We start from the raw sequence: 27,231 nt of genomic DNA, 5'->3' as shown, positions 1-27,231 counted from the left end.
GAGGTCAGTGCATGCACTTTCAACCTGTGTGCCAATGGGGCTAACTGCATCCCTGTCGGGCAACTCTGCACAGAGTATAAATGCTCCTGTCCAGGATGCTTTACTGGTGCATACTGTAATGAAGGTGAGATGAGACTGAAGGTCATTTTTACACTTCCAAGAAAAATACATGTTTCAAGGCTTGCTGGCATATGACACAGTAAACCTTTTCTTGTCTCTGACTTTGAAATAGAATAAGCTCAGTGAGCAGTGTACAATATAAAAAACATATTGGTGGTCTTTTTTTGATAAATTTGTGTATGATTGTTACGGCCCTCATGCCAGGAGAATGAATATAGAATATTTCATATATATATTTATCTTTTACTGTAAAGATGTCTTAAATGGATATTTACTTGATTACTAAATCTTTTCTCCACCCTTGCAGTGCGGGATGCTTGCTTTGAAAATCCATGCTTGAATGGGGGCGCTTGTTCTCCTTTGAATGACGGCAACTGCTTCTCATACACCTGTGAATGTACCGGCTGTAGCACTGGCTATAACTGTGAAATTGGTATGTGAACTTCTGTTAAATTGCAGTTTATATGGCAAGTTGAGTATATATATATATATATATATATATACATAAAGTACAGCTACGTCTCACGTTCCTAGACCATTTTCTTCACGCCTATATATATATATATATATATATACAGAATTTGTGCAAAAAAAATTAAAGTTATCAATGTTTTTAATAGTAGCAGTATCATCATCATTATCACCATTTTTATTATTATCATCATCATCATCGTCATTATTGTTAATATTATTATCGTAATCATTATTACTATTATCATGATAGTTATCATCACTGTCATCATTGTCAATTATTGATTCTCATGCAGCAATTCCGTCTCCCTGCACTGCCAATCCCTGTCAAAATGGAGGAAACTGTTTGCCTATTCAAGGACAGTGTGCAGCTTACCAGTGTCAATGCCCAGCTAACTTTGGTGGTCTCCACTGTGAAACAGGTAAATTACTTTGTTCTTTAATACTGTGCCAAAGTATTCTACTTTTTTGACATTTCACCCATTTGTGGAAGATGCTTATCGGTGCATTCGAATGTGAAGAGGATTAATTGAGTTCAAGTGTTTAGAGTTAGTGATTTTTTACAAAGTTGTAGATAATTGTGTTAATAATGAGGATGATATTTGGATTTTTATTAAAGTCTCTCCTGTTGCAGGACTCTTTTCTAACTCACGGTTTGTCGTAATACATGATCTTGAATCAAATTTTCAAGGCTTCACTGAATATCGTTTTCTAACTTCTAATCTCCTTTTGTGTTCTAATGCATAGTTGAGAGTGGTTGTGTATAAATGTAGCATTTAGAATGTTATATATTCTTCTTCTTCTTCTTCTTCTTCTTTTTCTTCTCCTTCTTCTGCCTCTTCTTTTTCTTCTCCTCCTTCTTTTTCTTCTCTTTCTTCTTTTTCTTCTCTTTCTTTTCTGCTTCTTCACCATATCACCTAAGTCCTTCAGAATTCTCACAAATTCCTATAAAAATCAATCTGTATCAAGATCAGTGGTGGCAAATACGGATGCCATTGCATGCATATCATTTTAACACGATTGCGGGGGTCTAGTTTTTATCATTATTATTTTCATCATTATTATTATTATTGGGCTTGTAACAAGCACTCACATAATCACATACTTTCTAGAACACGCTATTTGATATATGAAGTGTTAGCTAACATAATGGTACTTGACCCAGATGTTAACAAAATCAATGTAAATGGTCACTGAGAAGAGACTAACACAAAAAATTGTGCATAATTGTCCGCCCATGATTTTGGGCACTACCATAAAGGTTGACTCTATCTGAAAGTCTCATGTGGCCGGCTACAGTTCATCCCCCACCCACTAAAGGAACTGATGGTAACTAAGAGTACATATAAACTATTAAAATAAAGGGAGTAAATATATCAGATATATGTCATGACCAGTCTCTATAACAAGCACTTGTAATATTTTTTCAAGTGGTATATAGTACAGAAAAATGTTGCATTGCGTACTATTAAGCGAGTGAGTTTTTGAGATTTACTGGCTGGGAAAAAAAATTGTAGTGTCAATCCTACACTTCGTAGATTAGATAGCTTGTATCTATGAAATTACTCAAAACATGGTTACGTGAGTGATCGTTACAAACATTATTATTATTATTATTATTATTTTAATATCAATATATTTATCATTATAATTATCTTTACTATTATCATCATCATCATATTTTTCCAGTGGTGACAACCAATCCTAATCCCTGCAATAGCTTCCCTTGCCTAAATGGTGCAGAGTGCCTTACTATGGACAGCCAGTTCTACACCTGTCTCTGCCGTACTGGCTTTGCTGGTATCAACTGCAATCAACCCTCAGGTTAGCTCTCTGTACCTATACTTCCTTCATGTAGAACAAAATGTTGTTGTTTTCTTCTTTTTTCTGTTTGTATCTCACAGTGTTAAGTTACATGTACGTTCATTTCGTGACTGACACCTTTCTCATTTTTAAGGAGAAATCAACCCAAGAAATGTTGTAAATTTAGTTATATGAATTTCTAGTTCCATATCGAGCTTTGATCTTTCTCTGATCTAGACAACTTTTATTTTAAAATGCAACAGAAATATTGATAATTCAGTTTTTAGAAATTATAACTCAGCATTGGTTCTTATTATTTTAGTTGCATTGTTTTGTTAATTTTTTTTTTTAAATTCTTGTTTTTGTTCTCCTTTTGTTTAAATTATTGATGTTCTTGCACAACAAAGGATATATGATAGCCCAGGGCCCCGTCTCACAAAGAGTTGATATCAATCGCAACTATGTACATAAGAGATAGAAGACTGCAAACTTGCAATTGATTGGAGGACTAGCAATTGATTTGGATCAATTGCAACTCTTTGTAAGACAGGGCCCTGGACATACAAACAGGGCATAAACAAGAAAAAAAAAATTACTACATAATGATTATACTGTTTAATACCAATAATGATTTCACATGGGAACATTTAATATTTAGTATATAACATGTCTCTGCTTTGAATCTTTATGTGTCTTTTCAGTTGGCCAAAACATTGACCTCTGTCTCGACAATCCCTGTCAAAATGGAGCTACTTGTGTGGCCAGCTACCACAGCAGTCTTCCTAACTTCTACACGCCTCAGTATTACTGTATCTGTGCCATTGGCTTCACTGGAACTAATTGCCTGCGGCAGACAGGTATGGTATATTAACTCCTCAGTGATATCACTCTGTTTCACTCATGATTATTTGTGGAGTTGAAATTTACCTCCTGTTTGCGGAATTTAAAGATAAACTTGAGTTCTGGTAATGCGATTGCAATGTGAAAGAAAAGGTGTGGAATGGATCAGAAAAGTTGATCATATAGCATGTAAGTAATGGTGTGTAATGCAAGGTTCTGGAGTCATCAAAATCATCATAAATTTGGCAGAGTCTTGGTAAAGTAACAATCACTTACACAGAAAGATGTATATGGGACAACACACATGGTGTCGGGGCTAGTACTGCCCTGATTTCCTTATCTTTCTATACTCATTACTCAGCCAGTATACATTTTCTTCCAAAATTGTTTGGCACATGATATTTATTTGTAATCTTGAACATTAAGTGTAAGTTTCGTTTGATTCTGTGAGAATTCATTTTCTTTTTTTACCAGAACTCAAGTTTATCTTTAAAGAAAAAAAGTACAAAATGAGTTCTAAATATAACTCAAATTTGTGCTTATTGGGTACAAATTCACAAAAAGTACAGGGTCATCTTTGAAATATGTAACCTTTTTTGTGAAATATCCTGCTCTAAAAAAAAACATTCCCCTCTCTTTAAAATAACAAACACTGAAAAGTCTTTGGCATCGACACAAATTATCCCTTTTTGTGTTTACACAAAGTTAATTTGAAGTGATACCTATGGAATTAATTCTGTATTTAGTACAGACTGAAACCCCAGGCTGCTGTTTGGAGTACAAGGTCCATAATCATTGTGTACGTGTGACAAATAAGTCAACTGTGGTAGTCCGCTTTCTGTTCCATTAATAATAATAGTAATAATGGTGGCTTCTTATATAGCGCACATGTCCGTCACATTGTGACGCTCCTGGCGCTGCCCCTATTATTACCCTCGCTTTAGCAAGGCAGCCACTGCGGCGCTCTAGCATTTCAGGGAATTAATTCCTGCCAGGTACCCATTTACATCAAAACATTCAAAGAGTAAAGATATAGTCATTGATATTTTGATGAGCACGCAAATGGAATGTTGATATAACACTGTAAAAATCACTGTAAACACAAATTTGTGTACTATGATTTAAAAAATCAGTGATACTGGAAAGAAAAATGTATGTGGCATTGTAAGATCTTCATGTGTATTTAATACACATGAAGATAATATTAATAATATGATATGCTTGAAATATACATAATAATAATGATAGCCTAATAGTCCACTCCAAATTTTATTAAACCGAAACAGAAATTCTTTTTGCCCAATTGATCGTGAGCCCGGCAGCCACTGAGCAGCGCCAGATCGACGTTGCTATATCCCTTATTGTTGAACGCCAAACAAGGTAGCAACAACTCCCATCTTTTAACGTCTTTTGGTATGACGCGGCCGGGATTCGAACCCACGACCTCCCGGTTGTGAGGCGGACGCTCTACTGACTGAGCCAACACTCATGTTTATAGAAGTTGTAAAGTATTTGTAGTAGACATAATAATAATAGTGAACATTTATAATGCGCCATGTCTGTCAAAATGACACTCCTGGCGCAGTTGTGTGGAAATTGTATATATCCTGTGATAATGAGACGGGATGCATACGTGTACCTCAAAACTAAGCATGCATTCATGTCCATATTTCTTGACCCTGTGTTTCCAGTTTCGTCTCCCAGTGAAGACATCTGCAATGTTGTACGACCTGACAGACCAGACTGCCAGGGTGGTGCACCTTGCTTCAACTCTTATCAAAGCATTACCAATGATGTAGACTACTACTGTGACTGTCCTATTGGCCTCACTGGGCACAACTGCGAAACTGTCGGTAAGCATATGAATGATAATAGTTATTTGTATCTAACCAAGATTTTCTAGATTTTTTTCAATATTCATGTCAATATACATGACGTACTCACTGATACAATGATTATAAATGTTATTTTAACTAGTTAAATATGCAGACCAATGGTTCTTGTATATTATGTCCCTTTTACAGGCCCAAAAATGAAATGGTTAAATTCCAACGGCATTTGAAAGACAATACTAATTTAGAACGTCCCTCAAAAGGAAAGGGCTTGAAAAATGTTTTTTAGTGGGAAAATGAGGCCCATTAGTTGTCAAATCAACTTACATGTAGTAATAGTCTGATTTTCAGACCCTTTTACAAAATGGTTGTATGTTTTGTGCTGCACAAAGATTAAATCACTTTAATTTTGGCCATTACAAGTCGTGGGTTATTGATGTTGACAAATGCTCATGTACCTGTTACAGCTCATTTTATGTATGTACAGTCAAACCTGTCTATAGCAACCACCAAAGGGAAACACAAAAAGTGGTCTTTGTATACAGGTTACTTTAGTACATGTTACAATGAGAAACCATTTTCAAGCGAAACATTAAATGTGGTCCTTGTAGACAGGTGGTCACTAAAGCAGGTTTGACTGTAATCACCAAAGAAAAAAGATGTCAGTCAATCACTCAATAGTGTCAAAACTATAAGTGTAGGGGTCTAGGGAAAGAGAGAATTCATTTGTCAGTGGGGTCAATACACTTTTACCCGTTGTAGTTCTCGCTATCGCCAACATCGCCAAAATGCCCAGATGTAGCCTCTTGGATGTAATTCAAGTCACTTCTGGGGCTTAAATATTTCAAGTTTACGGCGGTATGCGCGCCGTATACGTATTATGCATATGCCCAATGTACATGTATGAAAGATTTAACAGCTTTTTCTAGGTTCCTCAACTTTTGTGATGGCAGCAAAGAAATACAAAAGCAAGATGCTCCAAATCATATCGACGACCAGATTGAAACAATGGAAGTCTCTTCAAGAAACTTTGAGGAAATGTCCATTTTTCATCCAACAAGCCAAAGAACCCTGTTTTGTAGCCTTGTCCATCAGTATTTTAGACAAGTTTTTGCACTTGCCAACTAACACAACCAAAGAAAGTTGACATTATTATTTCTATGCTTTTACTTGCTCTTGCCATCAAACATGCAAATGTCTTATTTTTAGAATGTTTAAAAATAGTTTTCATACTTTTTTTTGTAATGATCCACTCCTGAAATCGCTTGAAAATTGTGTTAAGAATCACTGTGGTTATTGTAGGAAAATAGAGTACACACACACTATCATGCACATATATATGCAAATATAAAAATATGCAAATATACCAGGCGTTTGGTCACTAACCTATCTCAGAGTGTATTTGAAATTGGGCTTTAATGTAACGTACAGGTATTTTTAATAATAGCAATAGCGAGAATTGTGACTGTCTTTCAAGCGAAATGTATCATTTACACTGTACTTTCATAATATTTATAACTTAATTGATTCTTGTGTTAATAGGGACATTAACAAAATCTTCTTCTACAAAGTCATATTTCTCAGTCTACTAACCTTTTAAAAAATGAGGAATAATGTATTCCGTAGAACAGAGAGAAGTTGATTATGAATTTTTAAATAAAAATAGAATGTAGAAACCACAATCTCATTTTGTTTCTTAACACAGCTCCAGACCCATGCGCCAGTGCTCCATGTCAGAATGGCGGAAACTGTATGTCCTTCAATACCTACTACACATGCTCATGCCCCTTGGGATTCTTTGGAGACCAGTGTCAAGTTTCTAGTAAGTTGATCTGGTTTTGAATGATTATGTATATACCTGAAATAATTACTTTTATGTTTGCAGAAGCTCTCCTAGGATTTTCAATTAAAGAATGAGACCCTTCGACCAGTTATTATGTATTCTTTGGTTTATGTTACCTGAGCTGTTTTCAAATTACCAATCTTAAAGACTACATCTAATAGTATTGACAATTTTCCTTATTCATCCAGTTCACCTTTCATTTTGAGTTACAAAAAAACAAAAAAACTTCATATTCACATGGGGTAAGAATAATTTAGCTGTTAACTATACATTGCTTACTACTCCTGTGTATTTTCTTTTTGGTGGTATGTGCAGTGAAACCTTCTTTTTCTGACCATCTATCTGTAAAGACCACACATTTCTTCAAGAAAAGCCTCTGTTTATCTTAAAATAAAATACAGCTAACATTTTAATTTTTATGTAAAAGAGAGAAGAAAAAAAAATTGCACAGTGATTAATCCTTTACTACAGATGATGCAACCCAACCATCCATTGTGGGCTGTCCAGAGGATATTGAGCTTCAGCTTGTATTTGGTCAGACCAGGGCTTTTGGCACATGGCAGGAACCTACATCACCAGATGGTGTAAGGGTATTCCGATCTGATGCTCCATCATCACTCTTCCCACTTGGTACATCCTCTGTTTCCTATGTCTTTGAGGATGTCTCAGAGAATAGAGCCACCTGTACCTTCTTTGTTAGAGTCTCAGGTAAATATATTTCTTCCTTGCCATTGACTTTCTTAAAGAAAATCTTAAACTGAATTAGGAGGCTGAAAATTTGATTCTAATGCTTTGTTTGGGTTTAAAAACTCACATGTTTTACCATGATCAGAACATACATTGCAATGCTTTGTATCTGTTTCTGTTTTTTAGGACAAAGTAGCTTTTCTTCACCAAAACATAAGGTATGCCTAGTCTTTAGGCACAAAGTTTGATTTGACACTTAAGCACAACTCCATAAACCCTTGAGTCCAGCCTAGCTCTGTCAGTTGATGACCTATTGGCCGAAGCACACGGGTGCTCGACCATGGTTGAGCACTCGTGTGCTTTGGCCAATAGGCCTTGTCCATTATTGTTTAAATTATTGATCGAATTATTTTACCGCCAGTCCACCCGTAGAGTATAAAAAATGCTTGCTTTCAATATATTTTATCACCTGAAGAAACGTCGTGATCTTTTGATCCCTTGTTGACCATACATCGCAAGACAAACGAATGTCACTGGCGATATTATTTTAGATAATATCAGATGTTTAGACAAAGGACAACTCAATATTTCAGGATGAAAATCATCTTGTCCTCCACGTTCTCTCACGTGATCATCATTATCATGACCTTTATCAATTATTATTAGTACAGTAATAGTAGTAGCAGTAGTTCGTTTGTTCGTGTCTCCTTAGATCAAGATTACTGTAATCTTGATCTTCGGAGTAGTTGCTACAACCGGCCGTGTCAGACACGTTGCCCCGGGGTGCGAGATAGGACTCTTGTAGCGTGCCCCCATTTAAAAACAATTATACAGTTACAGTTAACAATACATTTAATTAATAGTATGAAACTATTAAAATTACTCTCATGTTACGGGAAAAAATATTGCATATACATATTATGAATCAATTGATTTGGTCGATCCAGTTAGATGGCACAAACACGGCACTACTGGACAGAGATCCTAATAATTACAGAGCTTGGTCTTGTTGTTCTGTTCGCCAGCAGTTTAAGTAGTAGTAGTAGTAGTAGTGGTAATAATAATAATAATAATAGTATTGGTACTAGTATTATTATCATTATTGTTATGATTATTAGTTTTTAGATTTATTGCTAGGTTATTATTAGAGTTAAATTTAGTTTGATTATTATCAACCCTACATACCAGGTGATGTAGTAGATGATCAACCCCCATCAGTCTTTGGTTGCCCTGGAGACATCACTCTCACCCTACCAATTGGCTCTCAAACCACGATGGCCATTTGGCAAGTTCCTGGTGCCACTGACAACAATGGACCTGCCACACTCACAAGCAACTACAGCCCTGGGGATTCATTCCCTGCAGGCATCACTGAAGTGGTGTACGTTGCCACAGACTCTGCAGGACTGACTGCCAGGTGCTCATTCAATGTCATCGCTCAATTGCCTGGTGCGTATTGTTTCCATTGACCAGGAATCGTTTAATAATACTTGTATCGCGTGTATCACAAGTATGTATGAGAGAAGGAAAGGAGAAAAAAAAAAGAAGAGCAAGACAGGCTCAGCATAACTTCATTAGCCATCAGGTGGCAATGGAAATTCTTTATAACAAGAAACGTTTTAAAACGTGTTATTAAAGTTTCAGCAGCATCACAAAGGGCTACAATAATCGCCCTTTCCTGTGAAACTTGTCAATACTTACATCTTTCTTTTTCAATACATGTTTATGTGATGTGTAGTAAGATATATCTGTAGGCCCATACATTTCTTCAGCTTTTTAAATTCCATGCCCAGTAAAGAATAAAGACAAATATCTAAAAGATTTCTCCATCTGTATTGCATTAATACATGTTTCTAAAGATCAATTTTTCTTGATGTACTTCTTGAGCTGTTTTAGAATGATTATTTCAACAGTACATTTATTATCAAGGCAGCATCAAGAATTTCCCTTAACATTTTACCTTTTTTACAATTTTAAACATCTCAGTTGATGACACCCCACCTACAATTCAGAATTGTCCCGAGGAGAGATTTGCCTCTCTGCCTGCTGGAAGCACTTCTGTACCTGTGGTATGGCCTGTACCTATTGCATCGGACAACTCTGGTCAGGTTACTCTATCGTCTAATTACAACCCCGGTGATGTATTCCCAGCCGGGCAAACTTTAGTCTTTTACGCCGCCAAGGACCCCTACGGACTTCTGACTTCATGCACATTTACTGTCTTTGTGTCCACTACAGGTGAAACTTTTGTCTTATTCATTTATAATTTAATTTGTCATAATATACAAATGATACACAGCAGTGAGGGCATTAGTAAGAATTACCCACACAAGGTACCTTTGGAACAGTCTAACACGCCAGAAGCGATAGCCGAGGGTGTTTGGACTGTTTTGAAGGTACCGAGTGTGGGTATTATTTGTTTATTATAAGATTATGTTTTATTTGTTTTATAAAATGATGTTATATAACATAATTTTGATAATGACCGGTCATTATCCAAATTACGTGTTAGGCAAAATAAATGCCTAGGGCCGTATTCTGAACCCTGTGTTATTTCTAATATTGTTGTATCTTTGGAGATAAGATAAAGTTGGTATTCTGAACATTGTTGTAACTTTTGTGTTATCTTTTGTTGTATCTTTTCTCTCATCTCTTTGGCCACGCCTGCGCTCATACTTTGGTGCGCTTGTAATTGTGCCTATTAGTAATAAAATGGCGCTTAATCCCCATTTGCATATGCGCACAAGAGGTAATATGACAAGATAATTGGTATTCTGAAAGTTGTTATATCTTTTATCTTATCTTATCTTGCATGGTATTTACATCAATATTTACAACAGGTAGGGGGTTGTTGTATCTTTCGTGGTGATGTGCTGGCGGCAATATTTCTTGCCAAGAACCAACAATAAACAAGTTAGAAGAAGATTGTGTGTTGATCGGAAACATCACAGATGAGAACTTTCTAAGAAATTACATGCTATCATATGACGATTTTAATGCTCTCATCTTAACTAATATAGTGAAAGCGTGATTTGTCTTCATGATCCACATTCAACAGCGCATAATGTTGACGCGCGTAATAAGCGCTCAATTAACAAGATTAGTATGCGCTAGGCGCGTCTTCAGATATGGCATAAAGTATTCCTATTGGTTGACCTACTTATCATGCTTATATAAAACAGATTTTGATTGGTAGGGTCCATACAAATGGGCGTGTCAACAGTGGTCAAAGATAAGATAGAGGCGGTCCTTCAAGAGATAACACAGGGATAAAATGATGTTCAGAATATTAACTTACAACAATATTAGTGCTGTGTTATCTCTGGAAGATACAACAAAAGATAACACAAAACTTACAACAATGTTCAGAATATCACCCCTGGTCACATGTATGCTTTCAACCAATCATTTGATTAGGATCATCCATGTCATCATCTTATGATATTACTTATTCATCAATTTTGTTAATGTGATTGTGAATGTTTGGGGGAAGAAGATCCAGAATAAGAATAAGAATTCAGAACGAGAACGAAAACAAGGCAATGACATCATGCCTCATTGCAATAAAGGCTATTCTAATCTTTAATATTATTCAAACCGTACCAATGAATATCCTAATCTCTTAAACGTACTTCTAGGCTTAATAAATACGGCTTTACTGTAAATAGTAATTCCCTCATATCTAGGGGAGACTGACGACCATTTTGGACGCCATCTTTGATTTCCTTTTTCTTGTTGCCATAACACATTTTATGCAGTCTACATGGATTTGGTGACCCACAAAACCTAGGTATAGACAACAAAATTACATCTCCAAGATGGATATACATGTATCACAATTTATGTATAATTCAGTTTCCAATGGCCAGCTTGAATTACAAAAATGGCTGCCATCTTAGGTATTGTTTTGAGTATGAGGCTTCTCTAAACCTTTATGATAATTTGAAGCATACCAGTGAATATCCTGACCTGTAATACATACTTTTAATCTTTCAAATTACAACTTTCCTGTAATTACATGCAGTAACTCACTTCTAGTCATTTTTAGGAGACTGGCAGCCTTTTTATTATTATTATTATTATTATTATTATTATTATTATTTTTATCCCATAAGGCCCAAAGCGCTTACAGTAAATGACAATTACATAAAAACATGTAATAAGAAAAACAATCTTACAACTACAAACTGCAAGAAAGATGTGTTTTCAATGCCTTTCTGAAGGTAATAACTGATGAAGACTGTCTAATTTTAAGTGGTAGATCATTCCAGTATTTTGAAGCAGATAAAGTAAATGTCCTATCACCAGCTAATGTGCAAGTAACTGAATATGCGATTTTTGGATCGCATCTTGGTTTTCCAGGTTTCCTGATGTCTTTAATCCGTTGTAAGTGGTGTGAAAAAATTCTTTGACCCTAAAAACCGTAGTATAGACTCCAGAATCGTATCTCCTAAATGGATTTATGGTTTTTAAAAAGTAAAAGCGGCCATCTTGAATCCCATTTTTTGTTTAAACCTTTTTCTGAGTGGGGGGGGGGGGGGGGGCAAGAGGCTAACCCTTTACTGACCTCACTAAATTGGGAATACAAACTAGTGTAGTGTTAGTAAAGTGTGATGCATTGCACTGCCTGAATGTTACTGGTATTGTATTAATTCCTTCTAGGTGACCTCAGTCCACCCGTAATCAATGGCTGTCCAGAGACTCAAGTTGTTTCTGCGCTCCAAGGATCCACGAGTGCGCAAGTGACGTGGACACCACCTACAGCAACAGACAACAGCGGATTTGTGACCATCACTGGGGATTCTACTCCTGGCTCATCTTTCCCTGTGGGGACATCAACCGTCAGATACGAGGCAAGAGACCAATCCGGTCTTGTCACTTCTTGTACTTTTCAAGTTCTTGTGACTCAGAATGGAGGTAGGTATCACAAAATATTGAATTGTTTCCATGGGTAGTTTGTGCAATGCTTAATTTCTGCATTTTTGTATCCATAATGCTCACACAGTCTACTTGAGGACACCTGCACTTGTATGATTGCAGGGTTCCAAAGTCTATTCAAATCCTTGTGTTAATGATTTCCTTTCCACCTTACAACAAATTAAAATTTCTCAAATTATGCTGAATTGTAAGTAATTGACTACAGTAAAACCGTAAATTGTTGCATTCTAAATGATTTTGGTGATTTGTCCATTTAAGATATGAACAATTTGTTTTAAGGGATATTTTTGCCACAATTTCTAGAGTGTACATGGAGCAGGGTTGTTCTTGTGTTCCCACTAAGGAGGCATTAACTTGTATACTGTAACACAGAGTTAACACTCTTCTGGCTCTGAACTGTCGACATCTGGAGCTTCTTTTGTGCGACTGCTTATGATGACATATTTTATTAAAAAACAGGAGACACTGTGCCTCCAGTTATCAGCAGCTGCCCTTCAGATCAGTTTGCAACACTTCCTGTGGGAGCCTCAACTGTAACAGTGTCTTGGATAGAGCCAACGGCTACAGATAATATAGTGCTTGCGATGTTTATCTCCAACTTCAACCCTGGGGCCTCCTTCTCTTTGGGTTCTCGCACTGTAACATACACAGCAACAGATTCCAGTGGATTACAGGCTTTCTGCTCATTCAGTGTTATTGTCAGTGGTGCTACATCTACAGGTATTCTCATTCCCTACCACTTTTAATTTACTTGGATTTTTAAATCACATAAAATGGGCAGTCAATCCTGCTCTAGACCGTGACTCACAAAGCCGAACAGTGTTTGAACTATTAAGGAATGTTTGACTTTGTCTATCCTTCTGAAACAGAAGTGGCAATACTTCAATTAAAGTTTGCATCCATCGAAGATACATGTACTCTGTGCCGGATTTGACATTGAAACAAAAGGCTTTTAGTCCAATTTCACTCTTAAAGGTTCAGTTTTTCTAGAAACTTGGTGGCACAAGAGGGGTGAAAGGCCACTCCACTTCTCTTGATTTGACTGTGACAGGCATTAGAAAGAACTTGCCACGTGGTTTAACTCTTATGCTGCCACCCATACAATGCACCCAGTGCCACAGTGCTAATCCCTATTGTGCCAGCCACAAATCCCCCTGTGTGCCAAGTTAATTTTAGTGTTGGTTCAAGTGCGTGTTTTTAAAATCTTTACTATGTTTGATCCACTATAACTTCTCATTCGTATGTTGTATAAACAAACATTGTACATGAAAGTTGTAGGAAATTTCACCCTCTTTCCATTGATACCAATATCATTTCATGAATTTGTAATTTTGCTGAGATAAATAAGCATCTCTCGCACCAGATCCGGGTCAATGAAGCATATACGTTTCTTGCGATGGGGAGGCATAATGATGATATATGATATTAAAAAAAAATCGCTAAATTACTCGAGAAAATCCAATCTGACTGTTGTAGACGAAGACGCGTAATCGAAAGCCGATAATCTGATGCACGCAATGGTACTTTCAATAGCGCTGCAAAAGCACTCAGCACGGTGCAATGGGCATGACCAATAACTGTTATTACATGTGCGTGCTAGCGTGCTCAAAGCAGACAAGCGGTAGCTCGCTAGCATGAACGTAGCAATCAATTGATAGTGCACACGGCACTATAACAATAGCGTGCTAGCAGTCTCATGGCAGGATATGAGTTAAACGTTCAGAGATGAAAATCCTTCCCAATTGATTCCCTAATGATCACATAACTAGATAGTATTATACAAAGTGAGGTAATTGTGAGCCTAATCAGCTGCAAATCATAGAGATATCAAACTGGTCACATGACTGACAATAGATTGGTTGCCAAATTTAGCTTTCCATGAGTCTCTAACTTTAATAGGATAGAATACTCAGCATTTAACATACATGTTTTAGTATTTAAAAATATATAATATTAATATTTTGTCAGACTTGACACACCAGGTGGTCCCGATTATTACCCTGGTTTCAGCACGGCTACCATTATGATGCTCTAGCATTTTAAGGAATTAATTCCTGCCAGTTACCCATTTACATCACCTGGGTTGAGTGTGGCAAATGTAGATCAATGTCTTGCCAAAGGTCATTAGTGCTGCGGCGGAACAATCATTTAGCAACTCATGCAGGTAAAGTTTACATCTTGATATTTGATTTAAGATATAAATTGCTTTTAAATTCCACTCATTGTCACCAGAAGCTCTGTGGCCTTTAATAGGTTAGTGATCATTGAATAAAGTCATTAGAGTGGATAATCACTTAGGATTCTAACCCTAATTATGCCTTGCCTTACAGGGAAATCAATTTCTTCCTATCCAACTTTATGTCATAATTGAAGGTAATTTTTGTCGCTTCCTTTACCAGTAGTATGTATACACTCCAGTCACTGAATTAATTTCTATTTTGCCAACCCACTTAAAATCATTGTTCCCCAGCATTTTTGTTAAAAGTTGTTAACAAATGCGGAGTGAAAATACTGACTTTAAACACAATCTTTGGTAAACATAAAGTTTATCAAACACAAGAATATAGATCAGTATATACAATTTTGCATGTGGACATTAGGGCTGTAATGGTGTGCTGGGGCACTCTATAAACACAATACATGCACCCACGGTCCAGTGAGTAAACCATTCAAATACAGTACATTACTGTCTTCCTGTGTGTAACAATTAATTGCATTATTTCATTTTTCTCCCAAAGGTGATACCACTCCTCCAGTTTTGTCCGGTTGCCCAGCAACAATAACCCTGCAGGTGCCCAATGGTACCCCGTCAGCTGTTGCAACTTGGACACCACCAACAGCCACAGATAGTCAGGGCACAGCCAGTGTCGTCTCCAATGGAAACAACCCTGGAAGTTCTTATCCAGTAGGCTCTACCACCGTGATATATACAGCCACAGATGAAGCTGGCCTGCAGTCTAAATGTGCCTTTAACATCCTTGTTACTTCCGGAGGAGGTAACCCCACTCCTTTCTATGCTTGTGTTCGAACATTGTAACATGTATGGGGTAATTAACAGCTGGATTCAGGGGTTAGGAGCTGTATTGATGTGATTTATTTAAAACTGCTAGACTACCTCTTGAGCACAGTAAATAATTGGCTCTGGCTGTTTTATGATATGATATTATGATAGTAATAAAGTAATAAATCAAAATGGACTTATTTACCTAGGGTAGAGACATCAGTATTATTAAACACTGCTCTTCCTGTGGTCCCTGCAATTATGGTGGACATGTAGGTACCCATTTGATGCACCTGAGTCTACAAGGATAAATATGGGCTAATCGCCTTGTCCAAAGATGTAAGCACTGAAACCAGGCCCTCTTGTTTTAATAATTTAGAGCCTTCACCAATATACCACAGTGGTCCCACTTGAAACCATCATTGTATGGATCATTTTCAGTTACATTTACAATGTATTTGTACCATTGCTGTTGTGTTTCTAGCATCTGTGATTAACATAGTGTCAACAAGAAAAATTAGAATATGAAATGGGTATGTTGCTCAGTTTCTATTGTTTGGATTAAAGTAGCCAACACTCTGGGATATTGTAGATGTAGCTCTACTATAAGTAGTAGCTCAACTATGTTAGGTAATTTATGTCATGCAATTATTATATGTAACCCTTATGACGAAATGTGTTTTTCACAGTACTTGAGTGATTTTTAACTCATTTTCAACTTTTTCTGACCCTTTCCAGTGGTTTCATTATCTATATTTTTTTCTCTTTTTTTAATGATTTGTTATACTTTTTTTTTTATTATCGAATGGAATGATGATCATGATGAAGATGATGATGATATTAATAATGATAATGATAATGATAATGATAATGATAAAATTAGAATACTATTAATAAAAAAAATAACAATACTGAACAGTGATAATAATAATAATAATAATAATAATAATGATGATGATGATAATATGATGATAATAATGATAATAATAATAATAATGTTGATAATAATATTAATAAAAATGATAATAAAAATAATGATGATGATGATAATGATATCTTTGATGTATCTCTCTTTGTTACAGGGGGAACTGTAGTGGATGGCATTCCACCTGTATTAATGAATTGCCCCAATGCAGTCTTTGGTGAATTATTTAGTAGTAGTGGATTGGCCTCTGTATCATGGGAATTACCCTCTGCTACTGATGACGGAGTTGCGATAGATTTCACCAGTGGATTGACGTTCACAAGTGCTTTTTTCCCAGAGGGTAGAACTGGACCTTTTAGTTGGAGGTTTAGTGACGCTGCAGGAAATGAAGTCACTTGTGAGCTGTACATTTTTGCTGCAGGTAAAGATGTTTTGAATGTCAATAATATTAATAATAATAATAATAATAATAATAATAATAATAGCGAAAACTTATAGAGTGCACACACCGTCCAGGAAAATCAACCACAAAGATAATTACTGACCCCCCCCCCCCTCCCCAAGGACAATTGCCCCCTAGGACAGATGTGACGATCTGACACATTTGTAGGAGGTGTAAAGGCTACTATCCCATGCATGGACCCACATTCCTTCAAAAACTTGCACATTATCTGCCTCTCTACTACACATTTCCCTTATCTATGATTTATGCAACATAATGGGTTATTTTGGTGGTCAAAAAAGTGATATTTGTTACTTTTCATTCAGTTCAGAATGATATGCCTACTTGTTTAAACTTTCTCTATTCTGTAAATATAAACATGGTAAATGTTGGTGATGACCTCTCAACAACAAATGATTTGGGGGAGTAAAAAGCTCAGATTAGAATTAGTAATGCTAAGATATTGATGTATGGTATTCATATTTGCTTTTCAATCCTTGAATGAATTTTGCAGTGGCTCGCACGGACACCACTCCTCCAAGTGTGACCTCCTGCCCAGGCGATGTAACTGCCGCTTCTTCCGATGGCTTGCCAGTTCCTGTCACATGGACAGAGCCCACGGCTTCTGATGGACAAACTGCGGTATTGACCATTTCATCTACTCGTAATACGGGAGATTCATTTGGCGTTGGAACAACTCCAGTGAGATACACCTTCATTGATGACCAGGCAAACACTGCCAACTGTGATTTCAATGTCATTGTGACCGGTGGTGGTGGTTGTAAGTCTTCCAATTATTACTTTAGTTCTCAGTACAGGCAGGGTTCTCAGGACAGCACAACACACCCTCTGTGGCAATATGAAGCATGAGGGAATTCATTAAAAATAATATTAGGGCAAATTCACCTGAACAAAGTTTCTCAAAAACTATGACATTTTTTTACCCCCCCCCCCCATATGTTGTGTCACTATTTTTCACTAAATTTGGACCAAGGGTGGTAAATTTCTTGCTTAGATGCATGAGTACGGTTCATGACCAATGTTCAAAAACCTACTGTGATGTCAAGATATGCAAATGAAGAACACCACTTTAGAATTTGATGAATATACAAATCTTTCTTGAAAAACTACAACCAAGGTATTCTGAAATGTAAAAGCAAGTTAGATTCATTAGAAACGTTAGCCTCTTGTGCATCAGCTATTGGCAAAGACAAAGTATTTTGTCCCATATAATGACCAACATTGTATATTTGATACCTATATTCAGTTAAAAGCCATACGATTGCTTTAACCAAACCAAATATTGAGAAAAATAATAGATTCAAGTTTTGTTACATTCTTAATTTCATGAAACTTGGCAATGTATGGGACAAAGACCAAATACCTTGGACTTGTCCTATTATACATTGTATGATGATGAATAGGTTTTACTGCTTGGGAGAAGGCACTCTTTTTCCAATCATATTTGTGTGATATCAACCATCAGTGACAGATGCCGGCAATGTTCAAATAATATTGAGTTAATTGCTCAATCATAAAGTCTTAAAGTTGAAACCTTGTGCAGCTAGATTTGGATCAGCTGCAGAATGTTTCACCAGGCATCAGTATAATGTAGACGCATTTGGGTTAAGGTTACAATTACAATGAAGGGTTAGGACCAGAGTCAGGGTTACAGTCAAGGTCAGGTTAAGGTTTATGGTGTCTTGTTGATGGGCTATTTTGCAGCTTTTCCTCAAAATCCATACTTATCTCGACTTCTCAAGATTGGTTTTTGTCTCAGATCATTCACACTTTTTTTTTCTTCAGCTGTTGATAACAACCCCCCAGTGGTTACCGGATGCCCATCAACGATTGTTCTGTCAGCTCCAGCAGGAGCAACATCAGCTACAGCCACATGGACACCACCAACTGCATCCGATGCCGAAACGTCCGCGACAATCATCAGTGATGCAAACCCTGGTATTTCTGTGCCAGTGGGAGGAAACCGCTTGGTCACTTACACAGCCAGTGACGTCAATGGCCTCCAAGCAATCTGCTCTTTCAATATCATTGTGTCAGGTACTGTAACCCTCCTGGAGGTGCATGGGTCCCCAGAAACAGCTTCTTTTCTTCAGGATAAAACCAATAAAAGCGATGATGTTTTGGGAAATTGTGCTAAAAATCAGCCAGATGTAAGATAATTTTGTGTTATGGATGCAAGAAACTATTTTATTAGATCATGTTTAGTTTTGTTTTGGGCCGAATGAATGCTATCAAAACATTGAGGATGACTCGATTGAATACATGTTAACATGCATTATATACACCAGTACTTATTCAACACCATATGGTACATACATGTATAGGCATTAAGTGTACGACATACGTGTATCTCATTATTTTTTTTTAAGCCTTTGCAGATTTTAAATTTACATGTATTCTCTCTCTCACAAACATACACACACACACTTACTCATTCTCTTTTTCAATGTTTTTATCATGATCAAGGAACTGCTGGAAACCAGGCACCGCAGCTTTTCAATTGCCCAGCATCTGCTTCTGGGGTTTTAATTCCACCAGCAAACTCAGTTGCTGTTCTCTGGACACCACCCACTGCAACCGATGATTCTGGCACACCAGCTTTAACAAGTACTTTCCAACCTGGCAGTCAGTTTTTTGTTGGTGTAACTCCTGTTACGTACACAGCAAGGGATGCAGCTGGGCTGGCAACTAGCTGTTCCTTCCAGGTCACAGTTACACAAGGTTTGTATAGACCATGATTGTTATGTATTTCAATATATGTAAGCCAGTCCCATGATTTTGTCATTTTGGACCCATTCTTTAACCCATTTCCTATTGGAACCGGGTGGTCTCTTCATCAAGCCAATGGGAATAAAAGAATTCAGTACTCACTAACCGGTTTAAGTATCACAATAGTAAACTTAATTAACATTAAATGTATCACCACCTATAGGGTACTTTAGAGGTTACTTCTCTTGGCTCAAAATGCTATTAGCTCAATAGCAATAATGATAATAATGATTATTTGTAAAGTGCCATACCGTATTTGCCGGCGATAAGGCCGCACCGCTGCATAGGCCGCACCCCAACTTTGACATTTCAAAGAGGGGAAGAAAAAATACATAACGGACAAAACAAAATAGTCATAATTTTTTCGAACACTCCTTTTTTTTTACAAACTGATACCAAATTCATCAATATTCTTATAATTTACTGGAAGTTTAGCTAAAAAAGTGATCGCAGGCAGATTTGGTGTCCGATATATATCCCTACCATAATTTACGGTGTAATGCTAAGGGCGCCGCTCAGTGGCGACCACCACTGGATTTGTTCTCCCCATCTTTTGGATTATTTGTTACTATTTTGTCTTATTTTGTGAGTGCACTTTGACCTTCATCATGTTTTCCATAACTGTGAGATTAGCCATGGCTACCTTTTGGATATTTTTGATCCTCGCATCGGTGTTTTTGACTGGTTCTGCCCTGAAAGTCGAACACCAACTGAATAGCCTTGTATACACACGGACTGAGATACTCAACCTACGCGCCGCCACGGGGATGCTCGACCCCTCGGATATGAGGACTTTCCACCCGAGATCAAACCACGTAAGAGAGGTAAGAGGGGCGGAATAAGGACAAGGCTGAGAAAGAGAGGAACAAAACCGGCCCTCCCTTCAATAATATTGGGGAATGTACGCTCGTTGCCTAATAAGATGGAAGAACTTGAAACACTTTCTAGATACATGAACGAATACCGAGATTCTTGTCTATTGGCATTTACAGAAACATGGTTGAAAGAAAGCATTCCCGACAATGTTATTGATATTCCACATTTTGATGTAGTAAGAGGAGACAGAACAGAACAGTCAGGGAAAAGCAAAGGAGGAGGCGTATGTCTATATATCAACCAAAAGTGGTGTAATAATTGGGATGTCAAGGATGTCGTTTGTCTGCCCGATATTGAACTCATTACAGTGGGACTCCGACCTTTCTATCTTCCCCGTGAATTTCCCCAGATATTCATTACTGTGGTCTACATTCACCCCCGTGCTGATGTTGAAATTGCCAGTGAATTACTAGCTGCTAAAGTAAATCATCAAGCTTCGTTGTCCCCTGATGCCCCTACATTCATAATGGGTGACTTTAACCAATGTCACTTGAATGGTGTACTTCCCACGTTTGAACAATATATTGACATACCAACAAGAAACGGAGCTACCCTAGATAAGTGCTATGGTAACATTCCTAAAGCATACGTTGGAAAACCGTGTCATCGTCTAGGAAAGTCCGATCACCAAAACATCCGCTTACTACCGGCTTACAAGCAAAAGTTGAAAAGAAGCCGGCCCGTCACTAAGCAACGGTACGCGTGGACTGATGACTCAACGGAGGAACTCCGAGCAGCCTTTGACTGTACGGACTGGGATCTATTGTTCAACTCAGCGAGCTCACTAGACGAAGCCACTGATGCTATCACAAGTTATGTCAAGTTTTGTGTCGACTCGATTATACCCCTTAAAACGTTTAAAATGTTTCCCAACAATAAGCCATGGGTTACAAAGGAACTCCGGGACCTGCTGAAGGTAAAGAATGGTGCACTCATCAACGGTAACAAGACGCGTGTCAAAGAGGTACAAACGGAAATTAAACGCTTAGTTGACTCTTGTAAAATGTCTTATAAAAACAAGCTCGAAAATAACTTTCGAAATAACAAACCTGCTGCTGCCTGGAAAACGATGGAGGTGATTACTGGGTATAAACCAAAGCCCAAGACTCTGGGATTTGACATAACACAGGACTTTGTCGATGAACTGAATGACTTCTATTGTAGATATGATAAAAAGTTTACAGTTGAAAATGACGTAATTGCACTCAGACTAAGGCAAATGTTAAGTGGATCTGAAAATGTAATATGTATCTCTGAACATGATGTTAGGCGATGTTTTGGGGCACTTAAAACTAATAAAGCCCCAGGGCCTGACGGTATCTGTAACAAAGTACTCAAGCTTTGTAGGGATCAGTTAGCCGGGGTATTTAATGAACTTTTCAACCATTCACTGGAAAGGGGACATATCCCGACTCTTTGGAAAACATCCCTGATAAAACCAATTCCTAAAGGGAAGAAAGTGAAGGAACTTAATGACCTTCGACCCATTTCACTCACTTGTAGTGTTATGAAATGTTTCGAAAAGATCATGATGAAGAACCTTCTTGAATACACTTCCCCCTACATTGACCCCATGCAGTTTGCATACAGATGTAAGAGAGGAGTTGACGATGCAGTACTAACATACCTACATAAGGTATATGCCCATTTAGACAAGGCTAAGACCTATGTAAGATCCACTTTCGTGGATTTTTCTAGTGCTTTCAACACTATTATCCCCCACCTTCTGATAAACAAACTCATTGATATGGAAGTCCCTCCCCAGTTAAGTCTGTGGATACAGAGTTTTTTAAGTGACAGACCACAGAGAGTGGTCTTAGGTAACGCCTTATCCTGTCCAAGAATTGTAAATACAGGGGCGCCCAGGGCTGTGTCATCTCCCCCGCGCTCTTCTCCCTCTACACAAGTGACTGTCTATGTAATGTAGGAGAGTGCAGTATCATCAAATATGCGGATGATACTGTAATCACAGGTTATCTTTCTGAAGATGTAGACCCATACGTTAAGGTTATAGATGAGTTTGTTAAATGGTGCAATGACCACTTCCTAATACTAAACGTAACTAAAACAAAAGAGATCATAATTGATTTTCGCCGAAACCCCTTCGATCATACCCCGATTTTGATAAATGATACTCCTGTAGAACAAGTTACAGAGTACAGGTATTTAGGTACTACTATCTCAAAGTCACTTGATTGGACTAAGAACATTGTAGACATCCAAAAGAAAGCCAACCAGAGACTATACTTTATTAGGGTAATGAAAAACTTAAGAGTAGATAGTAAGTTGATAGAACTGTTCTTTAAGTCCCTAATTCAGAGTGTCCTAACCTTCAACCTAATTTGCTATTATGCAAACGCTAAAATTGCTGCCAAGAAACTACTCGAACGTCCCAGAAAGGCAGCAAAACTTATCACAGGAGCCGATCTAACATCCATAGAAGATCTGTATCAGAAAAATGCCCTTTCTAAAGTAAAACAAATAATGCATGACCCCTCGCACCCACTGAATGAGCACTTTAATTATAACAGATCTGGAATACGCCTGTGCACACCACGAACCCAACGTGCACGTTTCCGAAGATCCTTTATCCCCGACTCCATTCATCTTTTCAATTCCAAAGCAAAACGTGTTTGATTACTATGAACCTACCATGTAATGTATCAATATAAATGTATATGCCATGAATACTGCATCCAACTATTTACTAACGTTTGAGCCAGTAACTACAACTTATGTGTCATCAATAAACTTAACAATAATAACGATGCCGGTATTAATTATACTATTGAAAATGGTAATCAATAATAATAATAATAATAATAATAATAATAATAATAATAATAATTCATGTATTTATTATCATTTTAAGATTTAATATGGAATAATCAATGAATATTAAATAATTTAGCTTCATATTTTGTAAAATGGAATCTGATATTATCTCTTCAACCACCATATATACAGTGGCTTACTCACATATTATCTCATTCTTTATGTATGCTTATCATAATATTCATGTTTATCACTGTCTTGTAATATTTCATGTATATATTTGTATTGTAATACTCTGTAACCAGTGGAAAACAAATTTCCTGTAAAGGACAATAAATTCTTATACTTATACTTATACTTATGCGAAACTGCATGAAATGGAAAACAAAATGGCGACTTTGGATGGATGTTCGCTGCAGCTCCGTTAAACGGTCCCTTCCTTTACTTTTGCAATGCATTGGCACGAACTTAGATCAAGATCTATCGGCAAATGTTGTGTTAGGACGTTTACTTTTCGTCTTTATGTCAACAATGCAAGGTAAAAGTGTCGGTAAGATGTGTGGAAATGTCCTGTACCATAGTGGTATAGTTATTTTGCCGTTCGTAGTCCCATATGTGCAAATTCGTGCTGGTTTTGACTTTTTTAAAAATTTTTTTTTTACTCTTTCGCCGTTAAGGCGCACCCCGACTTTTTGATATTTTTTCTTCCAAAAATACTGCGGCCTTTACGCCCGCAAATACGGTATTCATTTTGCAGTAATGCTCAGGGTGCTAAGAGCATACCCGTACCTAAAAATGATATAGTTACATGTAAATTGCAATACAGTGCACGTGAACAATACAAATTAAAGTGTACATTGACAAAAATAAGTTGACACAAAAATAATGAATGACAAAGATGAAATTGAATTGATTTAAAGCGGTTTTGACCAGGTGAGTTTTGAGAGAAGACTTGATTGAGTTTACAGTATATATTTCCTTAAAGCCTGTCTGTACTAGTTTGGCCAGGAGGGATTAGACCACCCAGCATTGTCACTGGCAGGTGGTTATCTCATCAACTCAGCTCTCAATTACCTAACATAAGAAAAAGAAGATCATGGGGGACCAACGAGCACCGCTTAGGCATTGTTTTCTATATAGAGGGAGCAAGTACATGTAGCTACTAGTAGTGCAGTGGGGCTTTAAGAGGCTGTGGTAATTTACTCCATAGAACTGATCCAGCATGATCAAAAGATCGATCCCCCGTGGTTGTATTGTTTGGGAACTACAAGAAGAAAAAGGTCTGAAGATCCGACTTGTTTACAAATACTATTGAAAGTGAACAAGTAGAGTTGTACTTTAAAAGTACTATGCAAACAATGAAAATCCACAAGGCCCCTAATATGCTACCAATCCGTCAAAATGAGAGAAAAGTCACATTTTTCAAATTTTAATTTTTGGTTCATTCTTATTTTTTTGATGCCTCCGCTACAAAGTAGCCGGAGGCATTATTTTTTCGGGTTGTCAGTCCGTACGTCTGTACCGTACGTCTGTCCGTACGTCCCGTTCTCGTGATCGCGTTATCTCAAGAACCGATTGATTGATTCCCGTCAAACTTGGGTCATGTATGTATCTCACAGAGCCAATGAACTGATTAGATTTTGGAGTCACGAGATCCAAGGTCAAAGGTCACAGGGCTCATTATGTATGCAAATTGGCTCGTGATCGCGTTATCTCAAGAATCGATTGATGGATTCCTGCCAAACTTGGGTCATGTATGTATCTCACAGAGCCAATGAACTGATTAGATTTTGGGGTCACGAGATCCAAGGTCAAAGGTCACAGGGCTCATTATGTATGCAAATTGGCTCGTGATTGCATTATCTCAAGAACCGGTAGATGGATTCCTGCCAAACTTAAGTCATGTATGTATCTTACACAGCAAATGAACTGATTAGATTTTGGGGTCACAAGGTCAAAGGTCAAAGGTCCCAGGGCTTGTTATGTACGCAAAAATAGCTTGTGATCACGTTATCTCAAGAACCAATTAATGGATTACAGCCAAACTCAAGTCATGTATGTATCTTGCAGAGCCCATGAGCTGATTAGATTTTGGGGTTATGAGGTCGAAGGTCAAAGGTCATAGGGTTCATTATATATGCAAAAATAGCTTGTGCATGCATTATCTCAAGAACTGATTGATGGATTCCTGCCAAACTAGGGTCATGTATGTATCTTGCAGAGCCAATGAACTGATTAGATTTTTGGGTCACCAGGTCAAAGGTCAAAGGTCACAAGGCTCATTATGTATTCACAAATAGCTTGTTAATCACATTATCATGAGAACCAATACACAGATTTCTATCAAACTCAAGACATGTATATGTATCTTGCAGAGCCAATCAACTGATTAGGTTTTAGGGTCATCAGGTCAAAGGTCATGTAGCTCATTATGTATGCCTATAAATAGCTTGTGCATGCATTATCATTCAAATTGACAAATGGATTACAATCAAACTTGAAGTTTTGGTTTGTAAAATTTCTCTATGGCGAAGGCATCATTTTTCGACAGCACGCAGTCAAAGTTCCATCTAGTTTTCATAAGCTTCAATTTCATATAAAGCTCAATTCTAGAGAAGGAGCATTAGTGGAGATAAAAGCTTGTAAACCGTAAGACTCAGGAATGGGGTTTCAAAAAGGTGTTTTTACAAGAAAAACGCTTCCAAAGTTTAAATTCCGTTTTGTTTTTCGAGTCTTATTTTTTCAATTTACTGTCAATTTCATTTAGAAAAAGGCCCTAGCACCCATTTTCAATTTGAATAAGACCTAGTTTATTTGTTTCTTTAGGATCTCTTCTCATGAAAAAGATTAAGATTTAAAAAAAAACTTTATTTTCTTCAGAATTAAACCATTGAAGTAATGATGTTTTGGGAAATTAAGCTAAAAATCAGCCAGATTGAAGATGATCTTGTGTTTAGGATGCAAAAAACTATTTTATTGGTGTTGTTGTTGTTTTTTTTTTTTTTTTTTGGGGGGGGGGGGCAGAATGAATACTATCAAAACATTGAGGATGACTTGATTGGATACATGTTAACATGCATTATATACAACACCATATAATAGGCATTAAGTGTACGACATTCATGTATCTCATTATTTTTTTAAAGCCTTTGCAGATTTTAAATTTACATCTCTCTCTCTCTATCTCTCTCACACACACACACACACACACACTTACTCATTCTCTTTTTCAATGTTTTTATCATGATCAAGGAACTGCTGGAAACCAGGCACCGCAGCTTTTCAATTGCCCAGCATCTGCTTCTGGGGTTTTAATTCCACCAGCAAACTCAGTTGCTGTTCTCTGGACACCACCCACTGCAACCGATGATTCTGGCACACCAGCTTTAACAAGTACTTTCCAACCTGGCAGTCAGTTTTTTGTTGGTGTAACTCCTGTTACGTACACAGCAAGGGATGCAGCTGGGCTGGCAACTAGCTGTTCCTTCCAGGTCACAGTTACACAAGGTTTGTATAGACCATGATTGTTATGTATTTCAATATATGTAAGCCAGTCCCATGATTTTGTCATTTTGGACCCATTCTTTAACCCATTTCCTATTGGAACCGGGTGGTCTCTTCATCAAGCCAATGGGAATAAAAGAATTCAGTACTCACTAACCGGTTTAAGTATCACAATAGTAAATAATTAACATTAAATGTATCACCACCTATAGGGTACTTTAGAGGTTACTTCTCTTGGCTCAAAATGCTATTAGCTCAATAGCAATAATGATAATAATGATTATTTGTAAAGTGCCATACCGTATTTGCCGGCAATAAGGACGCACCGCTGCATAGGCCGCACCCCAACTTTGACATTTCAAAGAGGGGAAGAAAAAATACATA

At 37.3% G+C, this 27,231-nt stretch overlaps 1 protein-coding gene across 7 annotated transcripts in view; it reads left to right on the top strand.

The window, feature by feature from the left end:
• The window catches only part of LOC587453 (mucin-17), a 151,038-nt gene that overhangs the window by 109,369 nt on the left and 14,438 nt on the right, over positions 1–27,231 (top strand). For 6 of the 7 annotated variants that reach the window (XM_030975375.1, XM_030975374.1, XM_030975373.1 and 3 more), the window contains 18 exons: positions 2–124; positions 428–553; positions 888–1,013; positions 2,281–2,415; positions 3,096–3,251; positions 4,926–5,087; positions 6,772–6,888; positions 7,381–7,617; positions 8,785–9,045; positions 9,583–9,834; positions 12,259–12,513; positions 12,994–13,254; positions 15,273–15,530; positions 16,618–16,881; positions 17,417–17,683; positions 18,709–18,960; positions 19,390–19,644; positions 26,596–26,850. In XM_030975375.1, the coding sequence (XP_030831235.1) occupies positions 2–124; positions 428–553; positions 888–1,013; positions 2,281–2,415; positions 3,096–3,251; positions 4,926–5,087; positions 6,772–6,888; positions 7,381–7,617; positions 8,785–9,045; positions 9,583–9,834; positions 12,259–12,513; positions 12,994–13,254; positions 15,273–15,530; positions 16,618–16,881; positions 17,417–17,683; positions 18,709–18,960; positions 19,390–19,644; positions 26,596–26,850 (3,762 nt within the window). The remainder of the gene's footprint in view (position 1; positions 125–427; positions 554–887; positions 1,014–2,280; positions 2,416–3,095; positions 3,252–4,925; positions 5,088–6,771; positions 6,889–7,380; positions 7,618–8,784; positions 9,046–9,582; positions 9,835–12,258; positions 12,514–12,993; positions 13,255–15,272; positions 15,531–16,617; positions 16,882–17,416; positions 17,684–18,708; positions 18,961–19,389; positions 19,645–26,595; positions 26,851–27,231) is intronic. The other variant, XM_030975372.1, reaches the window with a different exon arrangement.

This window comes from Strongylocentrotus purpuratus, unplaced genomic scaffold (assembly GCF_000002235.5).
Source record: "Strongylocentrotus purpuratus isolate Spur 01 unplaced genomic scaffold, Spur_5.0 spur5_scaffold_8, whole genome shotgun sequence".
Lineage (NCBI taxonomy): Eukaryota > Metazoa > Echinodermata > Echinoidea > Camarodonta > Strongylocentrotidae > Strongylocentrotus > Strongylocentrotus purpuratus.
The sequence above is the reverse complement of the archived record's forward strand: the minus strand, read 5'-3'. Positions and strand labels throughout refer to the sequence as shown.